The sequence below is a fragment of the Vigna unguiculata genome, chromosome 1 (genome assembly GCF_004118075.2).
Source record: "Vigna unguiculata cultivar IT97K-499-35 chromosome 1, ASM411807v1, whole genome shotgun sequence".
Taxonomy (NCBI): Eukaryota; Viridiplantae; Streptophyta; class Magnoliopsida; order Fabales; family Fabaceae; genus Vigna; species Vigna unguiculata.
Window position 1 is genome coordinate 36,657,615 of NC_040279.1, and position 20,256 is coordinate 36,677,870.

Below are 20,256 nucleotides of genomic sequence, written 5' to 3' on the forward strand. Positions count from 1 at the left end.
TTTCAAAAGTCGGTTAAGGATTTTACCAGGTTTCAAAAGTCGGTTAAGGATTTTACCGGATTTCAAAAAAGAACCCATGATTTCACAGCAAAAGAGAGAATCTTTTTTTAACTTTTATCGCTTAACAGTTAAAGGGTTCAAAGGGGTACTATAGAAAATTTAAATTCTTTTGAAGGTGCAGTAGAATTCTTTGGAGATGTAGGGAGAAGCCTCCATTTCCAATTATGCAGACATGTCATGGTTGTGGCTCAGACCAATTCATTATTTTCGTGTTTTTTGTTGTTTGGGCCTGGATTTTTTTTTTAACTTTTCGTTATGAATAAATATTCTAGGATTGAGAAAAGGACATTTCTTCTTGTCCCTCCATAATTTGTACATGTATCTTTATACATTTTTATATTTTGGAGTGCATGTGTATAATTCAAAATATATTTATATTTTGAATCGTATATTCTGAAATAAAAAATATATCTCGAATTATATATTTTGGAATATAAATTTTATACACTGAATAGTACGATTTAAAATACAAAAAATCATAGGAGTACAAGAAGAAATTTATGAAGGTGCGGGAAGAAACTACCTTGGGCAAAGAGATCCAATTCCAAATCGTATATTGTTTGTGAATGATGAGAGAAAAAGGTTGGAATTCTTGCTTCTCTCTTAATTATGCTTTGAGATATAATATTCTAGGATAGGGCATAAAATCATAAATGTAAAAAAGCTACACGAATTTTGTGTTTGTCCGAAATTTGTTTCTTCTTAATTTCTTTTCTATAGTTAATATTATGTGAAACGATCTGACATATTTGTTATAATTTTAATCACCCTAAATAAAAAGTTATATGATTGGCTTTATATATATTTCTAAAACAAAAAGGTTGTCTTAAATATAAAAAACACTAAGATTAAAGAATCTAAAACAACAAATCGCTTTAGTTTTCCATTGTTTTCTCCTGAATTTTGGTTTTCATTTATATGGCATGGACATCTAGGATTCACTCACTCCAGAATGCAACAAGTAGGTCCTAGACATCAATTACCACTGACAGTTGGAAGCCCACAATCATTTCTGTTAGACCCTTTTCATATGGATGATGCTTTACTTTCTAAAATACTTAATATGAAAAACAAAACAAAAAATTAGTTGTATTGAATTTATCTTCTCATCCTGAAACATTATTCATTTTACGCTGTTCTAAGCATCAATCATGCACTTTCATAGCTTCTCCTGGAACAGTTTTCTCTTTCTCATCAAGATATATTTATTGAAGTTCATCACAAGGTAATATATAGTTTTCCCCCACCACTTATGACTCCCTTTTGGTCAATCTGGGCAATGCTGATGATGGCCATGTTGGCGTGTAATTGTTCATTAGCCTTGGCTTCTTCTTCCAGTTCTCAACAAAGTATGCAAGTTTCCACCATCTCAGCAGCAGCACCAGAAAGTGATCCTGTAGTTTCTCCTACTCAATCACCAGATACTGAACCACTTTTTCCCACCCCAGTTGCAGGTGGAGTTTCTCATTCTCCATCATATTCCTCACTGCCCACAATTCCTTCAAGCCCAAGCCCTCCCAACCCAGATGCCACTGTATTCAATCTTTTGCCATCTCAGGCTTCTGCTTTCCAGTTATGCTCAATGTCATGCTTTATTTTACCTGTAATTTACACAATGTGGCTTTATGCCTTGGTTTTAATACATTGATGTTGGTGTTTCTATCTGTGTAGTTATTTCAACATTTATGATTAGGTTATGGTTGATCACAGTTGGCAAAAGATCTCAAGACTTTTAAAGTCCATCCAACTTAGTTGAGTTCAATTCAGTTCAAATTCTATAAATGATTGTTTTAAATACTGAAAGACAACTTTATCTTTCATACACTCGGTACAAACAAAACAAAGATATTAACTCTGGAACTAAAGAACAAAAGCTGGGAAATTTTGCCATCAAAGGTTGAGAGAAACATTGAAAATTCCTTCCGTTGCCTTCACCAACCGACATTAACTTCAGCAAATTGATCGAACTAAAGGAGTTGGTCATTTTCCCCTAGGACCACTATTTACTCTGATAGTACTTAGGACCACATAAAAGAGAGGGAGAAGAATGCAACAGACAAGAATTCGAATGGATTTCATATATAAAGGAATACAAATACACATTTGAAACGACTGAAATGAATACAACTGCTATAGAAAAACTGCATATGTAAAAGAATATAATGAATATGACTAAGCACTCACACTACGGGCCCAAGATGTAAATTTTTGGTTAATAAGTTCCTAACATGAACACCTCCATAAGATTGTTTGAACATTATTAGTTAGTTATTTGCGAAACAATGAAAACCACATGTGGAGAGCTCAACGCTGGGCTGATTCCTCGGACCACCATTGAACAACTTCAGCGAAAATGCTCCCACAAGTTTGTTGATCTCATCAAACGGTTTCTTCCATTTCTTGGCAGACTCATTAGCAATGAAGTTTCTCATCTTCACATTCTCCTGCTTCAGCACATCTACTGCTAAACTCAACTGTCTTATCACCTCTATCTTCTCTTCATCCTTCTGTTTGAGTTGTTTCTTCTGTTCCTCATTCTCATCTCTAAGCCTTCCTATTTCTTCCCTCAACATCTTGACTTCATCACAAATGGTATTCTTATCATTGATTTGATCCCTATGAGCATTGTTCTCTTCATTGAGTCTCATGACTTCATCCCTCAACATCTTGACTTCCTCACAAATGGTATTCTTATCATTGATTTGATCCCTATTAGCATTGTTCTCTTCATTGAGTCTCATGACTTCATCCCTCATCTTCATCAATTCATCACTCACAGCCACTGGTGAAGCTTTCTCCTTTTTTGTGCAGCTGTGAACAAACTCGGTCCCCTCCTCCTCCTCTTCGGGATCATCTACTTCAGATTCCTCGGACTCCTCGTACTCCTCGTACACATCACAACGCTCAGAATATGTGTCGTATCCACTATCTGAAAAACACATCAACTTCTGTATCTGATACTTGGCTGAAGCAAACGGTGATCCCCCAGTAACGAGGTGTCCAATTCCAGTGGTATCAGGTTTGACTTGATCATAGCGCTCAGCTAGGGAGCGGTGTGTTCTGTAGAAATCCTCGACCATGCTCACAAGTTCTGGTCGCTTCTTGTAATACATCTCTGCACGTTTGGCAAAGGAATCTGCATCTTCTTCAATTAACTTTAGCATTGCCCTTGTCTTCTCATTTAGCTCTGCAACAGATAATCACATAACTTTATTGCATATTAGGATAAACTTATTTTGGTGAACTAATCACTCAGTTTTACATCTTCCAACGTTGTTATAGGTATGAAATTAAAAGCGAAAAGACTTTGAAAGAGCAAAAACAAAAGACTATATTTTTCGAAGAAATAATAGTTTTAATTTAAGATTATATAAACGTATTTCATAGTTCCTCACAATTAACTACTGAGAATGAAAAATAAATCCTAGACAACCATGAGTCAGAAATTCGAATTGAAAAACTTGGGAGTTAAAAAAGGAAAATCACAGGCAAAAATCGTGAAACGATAAAACAATACCACAGAGAAAACTAAAACCTAGAGAGCCTCAGATTAGCATTTTGGCACATTCTTCATCGAAACGACAACCCGTGAAAATAAACAATCACGGTGCGCAGAAGTGTTGCCGATACTCGTACCAATAATACTTTCATCATCAGCTATTTCACAAAATTCAATTCAATTCACTCATTCTTTTTCTAAAGAAAACAAAAAGACCTTGGTTCCTTTCCAATTTCATAAATCAATTCAATTAAAACAAAGTATTAATACAACGCTTTAACAGAAGAACAATTGCGAAACAGAACAGAACACAATTTTCAAATCAAAATCTCGCAACACTCTAATTGCAAGTAACAGCGAAGCAATTAGGGTTTGGTGAAACAAAGCTTGTTATGTAACAGAGACTTCCTTTTAAATACAGCACAATCATTGGGCCTCTTAGGCCCATCTTTTGTAGCACTGATTATGGGCCCTCTTATTGGACTCACTGTAATTTCCAACATATATTCTATTTCTTTAACTTGTATCTACAACATTAGGAAATCCAAAAGACGAATGTGCACAAAAAGGTTCCATGGGTTGCTCCAACGGCTAAATCCAGAGGACAAAAGATGAAGAAGATAAAGAACTTGAAAAGTAACACTCAGATAAGTCATAAGGGTGCCCCCATAACCTTTTTATGCTTTTCTGCTAGTGTTCATCTTTTTCTATTAAGAGGGTAACTTATCACTTGTCAAAAGAAAATAAAAATGTAACAAATTGATAATGCAATGCATACCAGAGATTGTGGATTGAAGCCATGGGGATCGATTAGTAGTGTTGTGATTATCAAGCCACCACCACTGTGATGGTTGCTTCTCCATCGTTTCACCCATATTCAACTTCTCTTAAGAAACTTCTCCCTAACAAAAATTGCTGAAGCTATGAAAAAAAAAAACAACAATCACTTGCTCAAAAAAGAAAAATACTGGTATAGAGTGTTGGAATAGATTGTTGGTGTTCGTTAAATAATGTTAAATAATGTACTGCGGTTACAGAAGATAAGGTAAATGTAGAAGATATTATGAAAATTAAAATTATAGTATATCTATTTTTATCTATAAACTTATAAACTAATAATCTTTAGAAAAAATCTCTTATATCTTTTTCTTTTTGTTTTCAAGAATTAATTATTTTTATCCTAAAGAGAAGTTTTTATCCTAAAAAAAAAAAAACCATTCAAATATTACATGTAGAAGATAATGGAAATTCAAATTATCATTCCCCGTAACTTCAAAACTACTACCATTACTAAGCTTAGCATAAACTATTTAATTCACATCAAAAAGATCTTTAACCTAATCTCCCTCAAGGATTAGATATCTCTGTTGTAGGATTTGAATCACAATTAATACCATCTCACAGTTTAAACTTATATTGTACATAACCTTAAAAGCAACTCATAAAAACTGTTACTCTCTTGTATAACTTATTTTATGGTATTATTATTTAGATGCTCAGAAGTAAGCATTCAACTTTCAAAACCCCAAAACTAAAATGAAACCAGAAAGAAGACAGAAAAAAAAAACAAAAACAAAATCAACAGAGACATGATAACAGAGACAGAGAAAGATACCAGGTTTAGGTAGTTGTTTTAAGGTGCATAAGCTTCAATTCCTCACGGTCGGAAATCTGAGTCTTGTTCTTTGGCTCTGCGCTGTTCAGCAACTGTGGTGGAGTAGTCTCCACTCAAGTGTAACAGAGAGGGAGTGTTGTAACATAAATACCACGTTCTTTCTCATTTTGAATTTTTTGTCTCATTCATAACTCTCCACCTATCACAGTCTCCCACGTGTATCAAATGTCTGGGCCCAGCCATCGCCTTAGGCCCATAACGCTGACCCATTCAAAGCCTGATATTAAAGATGGTTTTATCATAATCAAGCTTAAACTTATGATTTTATTGATCAATCTGAAATGATTAGACTATCATTTGTTTATAATGAATGAGTAATAACTATTTATTTTTGTAATGTTATGAATATTAAATAATGTTTAAAAAGCGTGGAAGTTTTGTTGATCTGGTTTGGGTTAGAAAACGTGAAGGAGCGTGTACAGTTAACAATTTTAAAGAAAAGAAAAGAAAAGTTTATGGTGCAACGGTCAGAAACTGTCATACACTGCAAGTGTTTTATTTCCTCTTTATGATGCGAATTTAATTCCAGGTTTTGAACAAACTTCAAGACACCATAATTAAACTGTTGAAAGAAATTAGCTTGTCAATTAATGTCAACGTGTCTGTAGAGTAGAAGGGGTAATGCTAAAGAGTTTTGAGGAAATTTGGATTCTGTTATTTTTTTTTTACTACTTTTTACTCTATTTTTCTAATATATTAATTATTATTAATTTTAGTATAATGTATTTTGAATGTCCAATAAAATCTGGACTCGTTTTAAGGATACTAGTTAATAAATATTGAATTATTTAAAAGTTCATAAATAACTGTAATATTAAATAAATCACAACTTTAATAATTATGAGTATACTTTTATTTTATTTAGATGACAAAAGTATTCATAAATATTTTTCATTTTTGTAATTAATAATTTATTTAATAAAAAAATAATAATAAAATAACTGTATTTTAATATTATTAAAAATTAAAATATAAATAAGCATACAAAAAATTAAATTAACAGAAAAATAAAATATCATTTGTTTTTCAACAAAGAAATAATTAACATAATATTGTATGTTTAAAAAAAAAACTATTTTATTTTCTGTTAATTTTCTTTTTTTGTATTTATTTATATTTTAATTTTAACAATATTAAAATATATTTATTATATTTTTTTATTTTAATTTTTATCAAATAAATTATCAATTATAAAATATATAACACTCAGGGTAATTTTGTTCTTCAAATACAATAAAAGTGAATTAATAATTATTAAAGTTATAATTTATTTAATATTACAGTTACCTATAACTTTTAGTAAATTCAATGTTCATTAACTATATTTTAATATCTTAAAAAGTGTCATCCGGTTATCATTCTCCGTACTTTTAATTACAAATTCTTCAGGTATTGATTTATAGTTACTGTAGATATGCACTGAATATTTTAAATACATCTATAACTTCTTTCGTGTACACTTTTTCTCTTAATTTCACTTTTTTAATTATTATTTTCAAATTTAAATAATTATTCATAATAAAAACTATTTTTTAATTTTATCATTTTATTAACTACATTTTAAATTTTAAAATAATTATATATAAAAATATTTTTTCATTCGTTTTATAATTTTATTCTTTCCATTATTACTTTTAAAATTTAAATATATATTTACAATAAAAAATTATTTTACTTTTATCATTTTATCAACTACTTTTTTAAATTTAAATAAATACTTATTAAAAAAAATTATTAACTCTTTTGTATTTTTGTAACTAACTTTTCAAATTTAAATAATTACTCATGATACTTTTTACACAATATTTTTTATAATAATTTTTTTTAAATAATTATAATTTATTTTATTTTATAACTATACATATAATTATGTCTATAACTATTTTTTTCATTTTTATATTTTTAGATACTACTTTTACAATTTAAATAATTTACATATATTTTAATTACTACTTAAAAAAATACGTACAAAGTGCATGTTTTTGCACTCAAATTTAACAAACATAAAACAAAATACTTCTTATATCGAAAGTCTCCGACTAAATTATATCACTAATATCTTCATTATAGAATTCATGAATAATAATATTTTGATTCACTTTTTTGACTCATTTTTAACTCACCACTTAAATCATCCTTAGATCATTACATTATACTACTAATAAAAATTAAAATAGATAATTTAAAAGTAATTTAAGTGGTTGGTTAAAAATTGATAAAAAAATAAATCAAAATATTATTATCTTTAATTCATTTATTATTATTACTATTATTATTATATATTCGTAAATATATAAAAAATCATTTTTTCTTTGTTATCAAGATAAAAAATCTCTTCCATGATTTTTTTAGTGGTTCAAACGTGATAATATTATTTCTTTGATTATTGGTAAAGTATAGTTTTAGTTTTTTTTTTGTCTTCTTTTGTTTTTGTTGCATGCAATGCTTTTACTATTTGTATGTGAGATTTTCATTTTTTACATAAGTTTCTACGAATATAGAATCGCAAATATGTAATCATAACAACATGTCTTGATATTTTTTTTATGTTTCTTTGTATAGATAGAACATCCTATAAAATTAGAAGTGTAATGGTATTCTTAGGAATTGTTTGAGTTTTTTGAGCTGATTCATTCTGACATGATTATTATTTTTCTATGTGACATTTCTTAATTGTAGTCACATATAATTTTCTTATTTTAAGACGATACAATGATACGACGATACGACAACACAACATGACGATACGGTGACACGACGATATGACGACATGACGCCACAACGATACGACGATACAATGACACAGCGACGTAACAACACGACAACACGTTGACACAACGACATAACGATAGAACGATTCCACCATACGACAATACAACAACAATAATAATATTAATAATTATAATAATAATTAGTAATACTATTACTAATATTAATGTTAATTTAAATAATAATATTAACTATACCAATATGAATAACACTGATAATAAATAACAGTAATACTAGTAATTTTAGTGTTATCAGTAATAATATTAATATTACTATTAATAACGATATATAATAATAATGATAATAGAAATTATAGTTATTTAATTTCTTAAATTAAACTATTATTATACTAATTGTTTTTACAAAATTTTTGCATATGTAATTTCTAAATATTTGTTAGTTATTGAAATTAAGCATAATTCAATAAATATTTAATATATGATAGTAATTAAATATGCTTTTAATGCAGAAGGTTAGTGTAGAAAAATCTTATATTGCAATGAAGGAAATTACAGTGAAATCTTCGCACAAAAAATGGAAGAATAACAAAAAAAAGGACAAATTTATCATTCGAGATTCGAGATTTCTGATTATGCCCAATAAACCAACAGAGAAAAAAAATGGAATTAACAGGAAAAACCTACCTTAAAGATTAAGGTAAAACTAATTCAAATTTAATGTATTTAAATGTTTTAAAATTTATAAAATTCTCTATTCAAACAAAATGTAAGAATTTTTTAAAATTTGTAAATATATACCATATATTTCCTTTAATGTAAGATTCCAAATAATTTTTGTTTCACTAAGAAGCAGGGCGAAACTACGAAGTGATTAGGGGTGACAAAAATACTTGTGTTCACAGATATCCGCGGATAAAATCCGTGACGGATAGTTAATACCTGCGGATATTTATTATCTGCGGGTAGCGGATATTTTAATACTCGTTTATAAACGGGTCGGGTACAGGTATCATACTATCCGTACCCGCGGGTATCCGTTACCCACAAAAAAATTAAAATTAAAATTTAATTTATATTTTATTAAGTTAAATTTAATTAAAATTAAAATTATCAGTATATTTTATTATGTCAAATTTAATTATAATTAAAATTTAATGTAATTTAATTTAATTTTATATTTTATTTTATTTTTATAATTTTATATTGAACAATTTATATAATATAAAATTTTTAAATATTTGCGGGTATCAGGTATCCACGGGTACCCGCGAATATTTTTTAAGCGGATACCCGGCAGGTAAACAGGTGGGTAGTGGGCATATTTTTTTCGGCGGGTCGGGTTGCGGGTAGGCACTATCTTTACCCGACCCAACCCGTTGTCATCCCTAGTAGTGATAGTGGAAATAAATTCCAATTTTTTAAAGAATTTGTTTTTATATAAATTTATATATTATTTATATTATGAATAATTATAATAAAAGATAAAATAAAAAAGTTAATGAAGACATTAATTTATAATAGAGATTAAAGTATTTTTTGACTATAATATCTTTTCACCATGTAAATTATTATGAAAGTGTGTAAGGAGAAATAAATATAAAGAGATAGATTGAGAAACAAAAGTTGGGGAACAGATGTTAGAATCTTATTATGATTTATGTATATTAGATTTATGATTATTTTAAGGATGTTTCTCCCTAATTAAGTTTATGCCATATTAGTATAAACCCTAATTTTGATTTTAGAACTCTTTTTTGAGATTGGTATGAACTCTAATTAAAACTTTTTTCAAATTATTATAACCCTTAATTATGAAATTTAGGGATTTTGTGTTTTTTGCTACCTATGATTTTTCTTAAAGTGTTGAATTTATACAGTGCTGCTTGCTTAATTAAAGTGGTATGAGTTTTGTTATGTTTTGTATTGTGATAATTGTGATTTGTGAATATAAATTTTATCTTTTTCTAAATAGGTGAGAGGTGATAAATTTTTATTAGAAAGATTATGATAAAGAATAAAAAAATCTATTCTTTTTGTAAAGAAAAAGGTTTATATGATAAAGATGAAAAAAGTATATCTTCGTTAATTAAACTTTTTATGAGAACCAAGAATTCGAGACAATGAAAAACAAACTCCTAAAGTTCTTAAAATTATATATAATGAATTTAAAAATTTATTAGAACGCGATTTGGGAAAAGTATCCTCAAATTTGACAATATCCACCAAATCAAATTGATGAGGTACAAAATGTTTATCTAAAATTGTATTCATGGTCATGGTTTGATATCATGATATAATAACATGATAATAGTGAATGATAATAATTTTTTTTTTTAAATTACACTATTATGTGTGTTTGTTTTAAGCAAATGAAATGAAAAAAAAATAAATAATTTTTTTTCTAACTAAAAAAATTATATATAACAAATCTAATTTCACACTCCTTATTGTTTATTTCTAAACTCGGTTTAACCAAGAAATTAGCCTTTTACTAGTGGGTTAACGGTGGAAGTGCAAATTAATAATTAAGGATTAATACATTTCTAAATATCCAAGTCCATGAATAAACCGATAAATATACAATTGGATTCACACTAATGTTATCTGTATATATGATTAATTGAGTTCTTCTATTATAAATTTGGGAATATTTTTTAATTATTCTCGTAACATCAATCACAAAAGAGTGATTTTAAACATGCTGTCTCAAAATACACAATAAGAAGCAAAATACATGTTGAGTTTACAGATTTTCCAACCTTATTTTTGGAAATGGATAGACTTATTATAGACACTTCTTACTTCAATACGAGGTGATTTCATTTTAGATTCGTTACTTTTCGGAAAAAGAAAATAGGTGTAATAATATTATTATCCTTTTGCTATTATTTTGGTTTTTCATTAAGGGATAACCGCTATGGAAATTTACATTAACTAGTAAAATTAGTGGCCAAAAGAATATGTACTATTAAAATACGGTGAAGGGATTAAATATCATAGAAATATTTTTATTTTGTAATTAGATCTATACATTAACGTGAATATGAATGTGGCTTCAAAATCTTATTCTAAACAATCAAAGCAATAATAATGCCTTCAAAATCATAATCACCAAAAATTCTTAAACAACAATGAAATTACATATATATTATAAATAAAAGAAGTAAAATAACAATAGCTTCAGTACTTCACGTTACATTACACTGGGTAAAAAAGTTACTTCGCAATGGAGCTAAGACATAAAACCTTATTTGAACGACTAACACAACGTTGTTGCAAACAAACAATGGACACGGCCCAACAGATTCGTGGGTTTCTTTTCAAAATGGAGGAGGTGGCATGGCTGGGCCGAAACAATCTCGGAACAAGCAACAACAGCACAAGCAGTAGAAGCTGCATTCCCCGGTCACCATGAATTAATTAAAATTTAGAATTAGAAACAAAAACTACAACATATAAAATCATTATTGATTAATTCACAAACACTATCATCATTTTATGCACTTTTTTTCTTCTACATAATGAAACTCACCATGAAGATAAAAGGCCGCATATACCATCTGCACACCCACCAAAAAACCCACCAGGCCCAAAGAAACCAGGTCCTCCAGGTCCCCAACCAGGTCCCCCAGGTCCCCAACCAGGTCCTCCAGGCCCAGGACCCCAACCTGGCCCACCAGGCCCAGGACCCCAACCTGGCCCTCCACCAGGCCCAGGACCCCCTGGTCCTCCAGGTCCCATGTTAACTGGGTAGCTTTTTACAATAGAACAATTTGCAGAGAGGCACAGAGAAACAACTTTAGCACCGCAATGAAGACAAGAAAACTAAAATTTGAGACGAAATATATAGTTCCTGCCCTATGCTTCTATTTAGAGGAAGTAACATTCACCAACTTTCCTTCTTGTGTAAGGAAAAGAAGTGCATGCTTTACCAATCACCAAATATCTAACTATACTTCCTAACTATCAGTCAATGCCATTCTTACCTACCTCTTTACTCTACAAATCAAACAAACATGTTACTAAGAAGTTTTTGAAGTTCTCATGTTCACTCCTACACTTTCTCTATTAATGAAACTATTCCAAAGTTCACCCAGTGTTAGGTTCAATGCTTTAAATATGATTAGATTCTGTCCTTTTTGGCTGATGCTTATATCTATCTCATATATCTTCTTCAGAATAATACATCAAATTCTTGTTTTTTTGGAACTCGAAGCAACACAAATCGATGGCCTGAACTGTTCTGTTTGATGACAGAAAAGACATGCATGACATAAGATTTTAATTTCACATAACAAGAAACAAATGTATAAAACGAAATCTTTTGTTGACAGTGATGCTACTAACCCTACTCTCATGAGTGATTTACTTTCATTATAACATTATATTTATTCTTCACATTCAATTCAATTTAAATATGATTTTTTTGGTAAATTTCATGAGAAGATCATTATATCCATTATATACGGTTGAATCATCTTTAATGTTGTGTTTGCTACATCGGAATATAATTAATAAGTGTTCATGAGATTGTGTGTAGAAATTAGTCTCAAACTTATATCCCTTTTATCCTGGTTCTCAAGCTTAATTGAGAAGGCAAAAACAAAAGACTTTTTTTTTTTTCCAGATAAATGATACTTCTAATTTAAGATTATACAAACGTGTTTCAAAGTTCCTCCCAATCAATTGAAAAAAGAAACAAATTGTAGGAGATTCACAACCACGAGTCAGCTATTCAAGTCGAAAAAGTGAAAAAAAAAAAGAAAGAAAATTATTGATAACGATAAAACAATATCACAGAACTAACAAAAACCTAAACGGGAAAAGAGTCTCAGATTAGCATTTTGACACATTCTTCATCGAAACGACAACCCGTGAAAATAAACTAACACGGTGCGCAGAAGTGTTGTCGCTGCTCATGCCAATAATACTTTCATCATCACTACTTCCCAAAATTTAATTCACTCATTTTTTTTGTCCAAACAAACAAACAAAAAAACGTTTCTTCCATTTCCAAATCCACATACCAATTCGATCAAAACAAAATAGTAATACAACGCTTGAAACGAAGAACAAGAGCAAAGCAGAAAAGAAAGTTTTCAAATCAAAATCTCCAACAATCCCAAAATGCAAGTAACAGTGATGCCAATTAGGGTTTGGGGGAACTGAAACATCTTGCGTCACAGACTCCCTCTTAAATACATCGGGCTTCTTCCCACTCTATGACCCATCTTTTGTACCACTAGTTATGGGCCCTCTTATTGAACTCACGAAGGCCCAGTAGCTTTAGATCACTAATAATTTTTGTTGTTCTCAAATTTTTATATATATTCATTTAGTAATATATTTTTTTTTATCAAAAACTAATCCTAAATTTTACACCTACGTCTCTTAAGCAAACGATATATATAAAAAATGAATTAAATTTAAATAAAATATAATTTGAAGGATAAAGATAAATCTCTTTATAGTATGTAGGTATAAATATACATAAATTTGGAGAATTGATAATTACATTTAGTTTTTGTCATTTCAAATTTACTTGAGTAGATTCGTTGTACTTTTTTTACAATCTCATTTTATGGTTGCTGATTATGTAGGAAAATGATTTTTTGACTACTCAATTTTGATAACTTTCTTTTACAATTTTAGATGTCATTATTTTAGTGATTTTTTATTTTTTTATTTTTTTATTTTCAATATTAAAAATCACTTAAAAGATGATAACTTAAAAGATGATAACTTATGTTGTAAGAAAAAATTGTTAAAATTTAGTAGTTAAAATATCATTGTCCGATTATATATGTCTAATGGCATTAGCAACAAATAGGTATATTTTTGCCGAACTATAGAACACCAATTGATTGAATAGAGAGAGATTGATGGATTGGGTGGTGAAAAGGATGTGTAAGGAGCAAATAAATAAATAAAAATAAAAATGGCAATTAGGAGTTGTCAGACTTGGCAATGAATAATGTCCCACTTCAATTAAAAGAGAAGATCCATGAGAGTTGAGGAAAGGAAAGTGAAAGTTGTTGATGTCCAAAGAAAAAATATCCCATCCATCATACCAACAAAGTAGTTGTTGCAGTGTGACCCCAAAAATAAAACAAAACAAAAACTGAAGTTGAAGCAAATCTATGAAGGATGATTATTTTGGTTGTTCTAGTTAAAGCAAGCTATATTAAGAACAAAATGATGACCTAGCTAGGTCATTGAATCCGAGTCTGATAGAAACAGATTTGGCAAACCGATTCTGAAAAAGGTTGTGTTTACAAAAGAAGTCAATGTCGCTCAAATTGGTCCCCAACAGATAGAGGTTGACAGTGTAGTCCTTGGATTAGTGGTCCTCTTCTTCACCAGTGGTCCATAAAATGTCCTAAAGTAGCTTCGTTCATGAATCATGTGTAAATGTGCTATACCAACCCATATCAAAACCATATAATAAATTAACTAATACAAACTTATACCAATTTATCAACATTTGCATTAATTCATCTCAGATATTTGTACACATACATCATACACATTAGAGACAAGGTAGCAGAATCAGGAAAAGGAAAGAAAGAAAGATGTTATAAGCTTTATGGGAAACAATGTAAGAGTTAGGTTTTGAAAATAACTAAAATAATAAAGTGGCATGGCATGGCATGGCACATGCACATTGAATCCACTGGGTGTTGGACCTTATGGACCACTGTGGGCCTTCGGTGAACAGAGAGCTTCAGAAGACTCCGGTGAATGGCGCAGAAAATCCACAAACGAAGCTGATAACTCAAAGATAAAAATTTAAATCTGTAACATCCTTCCTTTTCATGTTTTGTTTTCTTTATTTCCATTCTTTTGAATATGGGAGATTTGAGAGTTGCTTAAATTTTGTGTGGTCCCAACACATAACAATTTTAATCAATGATGTCACGCATTAACTACTTTATGTACCACATACACATGTGATGTGGTCAAACCAGGAATATTCAATACCATTTCTCAGTACATATCTCTCAGTTCTGCAAAATTACACATGTACAATTGCTACCAACACATTTCATCTTTCACCGATCCAGAGGAGAAGAAAAGAGGGTTCAAAATTTGATCCATGTGAAGAAGAACAAAGAAAGCATGGTATAGAACCAAATGGTGTGGTGGTGTGAAGTAAGGCAAGAAAATAGGTTAAAAGTGAAGAGTTTGGTGTACTAGATGATCCAAATTGTCAAAAGAATGTGCAGAAATATTGACTAAGAGATGTATTAAACGTGCCAGATTTAAGTTTGTCACGTAGTGGACTAACTAGGAATAAGTTTTTCGCCTTTTGGAAAGGGTGGAGGCATGGTGCTAGTTTTTTTTTGAAAAATCTTGTTGCGGTGGGTTGGTGTGATATCTCAAATTCCGAAATCATAGGTTTGATTTTCCAACAACTGAGCTAAACCTGATTTGGATGCAAAACAAATTCGGTTCTTGTCAGAGGAAATCACGTAATCGATCCTGAGCCACTTAGTTGAACCAAAAGGAATCACAATTTGAACTTGTGATTGAAGTTGTGTATGTACATGCACATTGTTCCACTATGGTTACCACCGTCGGTTTCGATTCACTGCACATACCAATTATTCGCGAGGTTATTTTATTCCTTTTTACTAACCAAACTTATAAGTATACAGAAATAAAATATAAATAAATTTAAGCTATATATTAAACTGGGTAAGGATGTATTAGATTGAAATGGGGATAAAGAGAAAAGACATTAACTAATGATCAGATAGAGACCCTTCCACTAATAAAAAAGCTAATTGACATATACATAATTAAATAACATAGCTTTCAATCACGTGCACCTAATCTCCATGATTGCCTTCACTTTCATTTGAGCACCAAATTATGGTCGTCCAATACTTCTTAAATATTTAACGCAACTATTCAAAAATGTCTTTATCTTCATATTGCCTTCATATTCAATCCCCACCCCCCATTTCTTTTTATTACCTAAACAATTCTTATATCAAGACGTGTTTAGATAAAATTGTCTAAAATACTTATAAGAGAACAATTATAAATTAAAACACGTATTAATCTTCTTAACTATAGTGTTTTGTGACGCAAAGGGGTTATAACTTTCGTGTTAATATATAGAATGGAATTTGTGTTTGATTTGCTTTTTCGAACAAAAGTTATGGATAACTAACCACCACGAGATCGCTTACCATACCAAGAATTTTTCTTGCTTTCTTTTCGACAGCAGAATTTTTCGTGCCATATCTAGTGGCAGACTTTTTCAGATACATTAATTGTGTTTGTGTTTTTAAACAGTAAAGCTACAAGTGTAGGAGTAGATAATTATTTAAACTGGAAATTAAATTTATCTATAGGTGGATTTGATTTAATATAAAATTTAAATTAAAACAATTTAACCATATTTGTAATGCATGAAATATAGTCAATTTTTCTTTCTCTTTTTTCCTTATTCAAATAATGAAAAACTATGAAAGGAAATTTTATTAGATGTTTCGGATGTAGGGATCAAACACCTACTTCCAACATTCAAATTATTTTTGAGTCTTTTGTCCGACGTCCTTCTTAGTGAGTTTATATAGTTTTTTCTCTTGCTTAGCGTCTTCTCTCCTCGACTGGTCGGGCGATCGAGGTACCTGTCTAAAAGACTTCGATACTTAAGTCAGTTTAAGACCGATCGATAGGTAGCAGTAAATGCTGTAATAAAATGCGAGTTGAAGGTCCTTACCAACATACCTTAAGCCTCTATTTATAGTTTTTGGTATGGGTTTGTGATTAAAGTTTCTTAATCATGTTTTAAACCAGATTACTGACTTGTATTTACTTTAATCAACCTTTTACCCGTTGATCCAGGTTTTGGTGTGACCGCCCGACCGATGGGTCGTGCGTCCCGTCGGTTGTCTTCATAAATGAGAGTCCGCCTGACCGATGGTTCTTGATTCGTCTGATCGATGTTCCTTGGTTCGTCTGACCGATGGTCTGATGGTAGGCCATACTGTACACTAGGCATTTTAAGTTGTAGTCAAACTTACACAAGGTTTACTTAACTACTTTACCAATGTTTTTTAGGTCAATCGGTTGTCGATTCTTTATTGGTTTGATTTTAAAAATTCTTATTAATCAGTATGTTTAGTATATCGTTGGACTAACCCAAATTATATAAAAATGATAAATTTATTATAATATATCTTTAACTATCTTGAGATTTCTTTATACTAATTATATATTATGATTTATTCGAACTAAAATTTTGAATGGAAATCTCTGGAGCGATTATTTGAAAGTAAATTTGTTAGTGTTGTTTATGGGAAAAATGTGTTTGATGATATGAAGGGTGATGGTGATTAAGACGACGATGATTGATCTTTGACAGTTCATTAACAACGGGCATGATGAAGGTTATTGGACAATTGGTGCAGACAATGTCACATTAACTTCACCAGCACCCGCTAAAGAAGGCACACTCATACATAGATTTGATGCATAGAAATTGTAGGAACATTAAATTAAATATTGGGATTTTGTTTAAAAATTCCAAAGCTGTGTGGCATGTTATAAATTAATCTAGGTTTTTGTAAACTACTATAACTCGGTAGTGTGAATTATGGATGATTGATTCTGTTAAGGAGGGTGTGTTGTTGTATTCTCTGCTGCGCCAGTTCGTCGTTGAATGTGACTTTGCCATCTATGATTTCACCGGCATGTGTTCCGCCATGCTTTCCGCTCTATTCCCATGGATGGATCCAACCTTCATTTATTTTTCGACATTGGATGTGCCACTTCACGTGTACCCACTAACACAACTCAATATTTCTCTCTGCTCCTATTTTCAATTATTATTATTATTATTTTTTTCTCCTTTTTCTGAAATCAATAAAATTGGAGGGCACCTTAAACAGTAGAACCATGCGAAGCACCATATTATATATTGTAGTGAAGGCGAGGGCGATTTAATTCCACTCCAGGGAGAGAGAGAATCCCGGAGAACCGTGCGTGGACTTAATATTAAACTTGTTAATTATCTCAATTCATTAATGCGTTTTTAAAGTTATAAGCTTGATTTCCTGGGAATTAAATAATGAACTATACGTGCAAGACAACTCAGCTCTCGCTTTTCCATTTTAATACTGCAAATTATTGGAGTTCATAGTTCAAACGGATTAATGAACTCCTTCTTTGGAAAGCATTAGCAGAAACTGGTTCCTGATTATTTTAAGCAAAACTTTTCGACGTTTCTTGAAATAATAATAATAAAGATTTTTATTTTTGTGTTTTGAAAAGAGCGCGAATAGAGACAAAGAGGGGTCGATTCAAGATGAAATCCGAACCGTTGATTCCACCCGTCTGAGCCTCTCTCTCTCGTTTTACTGTCTAGTCTCTGCTTTTGGACACAAAAGGGACAGCTCAATGGAGTCCATGCCCAGCGAGTGAAACCCCATACTATCATGTCGTTGTCATCTCCTGACCACAATACCCTTTTCCCACGCTACGAAAACCACAACAACGAGGGGTAGTTAAGTCATTTTCTAAACCCTCGCCAATAATTTGCGTAGTGCTCATATATCATTATACATACTTACCCGTTTATGAGTAGAGAAAACCAATTAGCGAATTTGTGTTTGTGATAATCTGAAGAAAGAGAGAAAAATGAGTTTAGGTTTTGTTGGCATACGTGTAACTAAACTACAATATACAATACACCCGCAGACCGTACACTGTTAAAAAAGCTTCTGATGAGGGAGAAGAAGAGAGGTTTGATAGAGATGCAACGTGCAGCTTGTTTGTACTTTAATCGATTCCTCACCAGAGCCAATGGATTCCTCTCTGCTGCTCTTCCTCTTGTTTTTTATTTTTTATTCTTTTCTACTTCTGCTTAGTTAACCAGTAGAGTGTGAGTGAGAACGCGAATTTGATACGTAATTTGTGAAAAGGGAGAAAGGAAGCGGTTGGTGCATTGAATCGTTAATTTGGTGGTGGCTTGACACGATGGAGTTCTTTCTTGCTGTCTAGAATAAAATTTGACTGAATATATACCAAGGATGAAAAGCCAATCAATTCTTGCCTTCATAAACTTGTTCATCTACTTCGTTTCTTATTGGAGATTGCCGACACTTTTTTGGAGAATTACTTGTCACAATGAACTCAAGATAATAATATGATTTAACTAACCAAACATCTACGATCAGCATCTACCAAAAAGGGGCAAAGGAAGATTGCTAAGCTAACCAATGCCGTAACTCAACACATTTTCATATGCTATTCATGCCTCTGCTTTGCTCTACTCCGATTCCTTTGCACCTTTTCTTTTTCAATTCACCAACCTAAATTACTTTCAATCCTCATCTTTAATTTGCTTTTTCATTTAATACTGTAACCGACCTTTCTTAAACAAATAAAATTATACCAATTATCATCATAATATAATGATTAGTGAAAGAAAAGAGATAAAGTTAGAATTAACATGATTTCGTTTTGTAAGGTTAATTGATGGTTGTGTATTTTGACATTTGCACGATAAGGTCATTAATGCAGGGTGATTCGTACCGGTACCACAAGCATATGGTAAACAATGGCATAGATGATTAGATTAGTGTGTATGGTGGCATTAATAAAGTGGACCTAGGTTTCTTTTGAGGGGAGAGATTGAGTGAGAAAAAAAAGTTTGATACGAAATGTGTGAGAAACCGGAAACAGATATCTGACTGTTAGAATCATAGAATGAAACAGTCATATATGATTGGACGGCCGTGATGTCATGATTTCCAGACTCCACTTCATATCATTCATTCCTTCAATAAATTATGCAATCGCAACCTTTCTTCTTTTATTTCTCTCTCGGACTCAACTCAAAATATGATATCCCTGCATCCATCCCCGGTGGTCCCCACCGTATCCTCCCCCATCCCTTCAGATCCAGCCGTGCAATGCGAATCATGAGATTCCCTTCCACACCCACTTCCCTACACATCATAACACTTTATCAAACCCCTCCCCCCGCGATAAAACCCTGTCGGTCTTCCCATCCCTATGACTCGCGAGAAAATAACGACACTCACAAAATATCGTCCCCATTTGGTCCACGCCTTTCACGTACACCCGTTTTCTGCGGCTCCTCTTCCATCCTTCTCAACGGATAAGATATTATGATCACCTCTTCGCACTCCCCATCCAACGGTTCGATTTAACCCACGTGTCCTCTTCACAGTTGCTCACGCAAAAAGAAAACGAAAAACCATCCATCACCTGTCACCAGTTCACCACCACCTATTTAACCATGGTTAATTTCT

General features: G+C 31.4%; 2 protein-coding genes across 4 annotated transcripts; both read right to left on the reverse strand.

Moving 5' to 3' along the window:
* Positions 1-2,115: 2,115 nt before the first annotated feature.
* LOC114165041 (protein NETWORKED 3C) lies at positions 2,116-5,282 on the reverse strand. Of its 3 annotated transcripts, none has more exons than XM_028049684.1 (3): positions 5,175-5,282; positions 4,338-4,461; positions 2,116-3,247 (listed from the first exon to the last, which is right to left on the reverse strand). In XM_028049684.1, exons 2-3 carry the CDS (start codon positions 4,432-4,434, stop codon positions 2,325-2,327), a joined length of 1,020 nt encoding a protein of 339 aa, XP_027905485.1. In that variant the 5' UTR covers positions 4,435-4,461; positions 5,175-5,282; the 3' UTR covers positions 2,116-2,324. The 3 variants fall into 3 exon arrangements, with proteins under 3 accessions (XP_027905485.1, XP_027905475.1, XP_027905494.1); XM_028049674.1 differs by having other exon boundaries at positions 4,338-4,480; positions 5,175-5,276; XM_028049693.1 differs by lacking the exon at positions 4,338-4,461.
* Positions 5,283-11,081: 5,799 nt separating this feature from the next.
* Positions 11,082-11,800, reverse strand: LOC114196274 (myosin heavy chain IB-like). The gene is made up of 2 exons (XM_028086871.1): positions 11,496-11,800; positions 11,082-11,356 (listed from the first exon to the last, which is right to left on the reverse strand). Exons 1-2 carry the CDS (start codon positions 11,702-11,704, stop codon positions 11,284-11,286), a joined length of 282 nt encoding a protein of 93 aa, XP_027942672.1. The 5' UTR covers positions 11,705-11,800; the 3' UTR covers positions 11,082-11,283.
* Positions 11,801-20,256: the final 8,456 nt, after the last annotated feature.

What these genes read in the sequence shown, in the direction of transcription:
- LOC114165041 (XM_028049684.1), bottom strand. Translation starts at nt 4,434, where the DNA reads ATGGGTGAAACGATGGAGAAGCAACCATCACAGTGGTGGTGGCTTGAT. An exon ending in GCTTCAATCCACAATCTCTG is followed by an intron (nt 3,248 to 4,337) that starts GTATGCATTGCA and finishes TATCTGTTGCAG; the next exon opens with AGCTAAATGAGAAGACAAGG.
- LOC114196274 (XM_028086871.1), bottom strand. Translation starts at nt 11,704, where the DNA reads ATGGGACCTGGAGGACCAGGGGGTCCTGGGCCTGGTGGAGGGCCAGGT. An exon ending in TGCGGCCTTTTATCTTCATG is followed by an intron (nt 11,357 to 11,495) that starts GTGAGTTTCATT and finishes CGGGGAATGCAG; the next exon opens with CTTCTACTGCTTGTGCTGTT.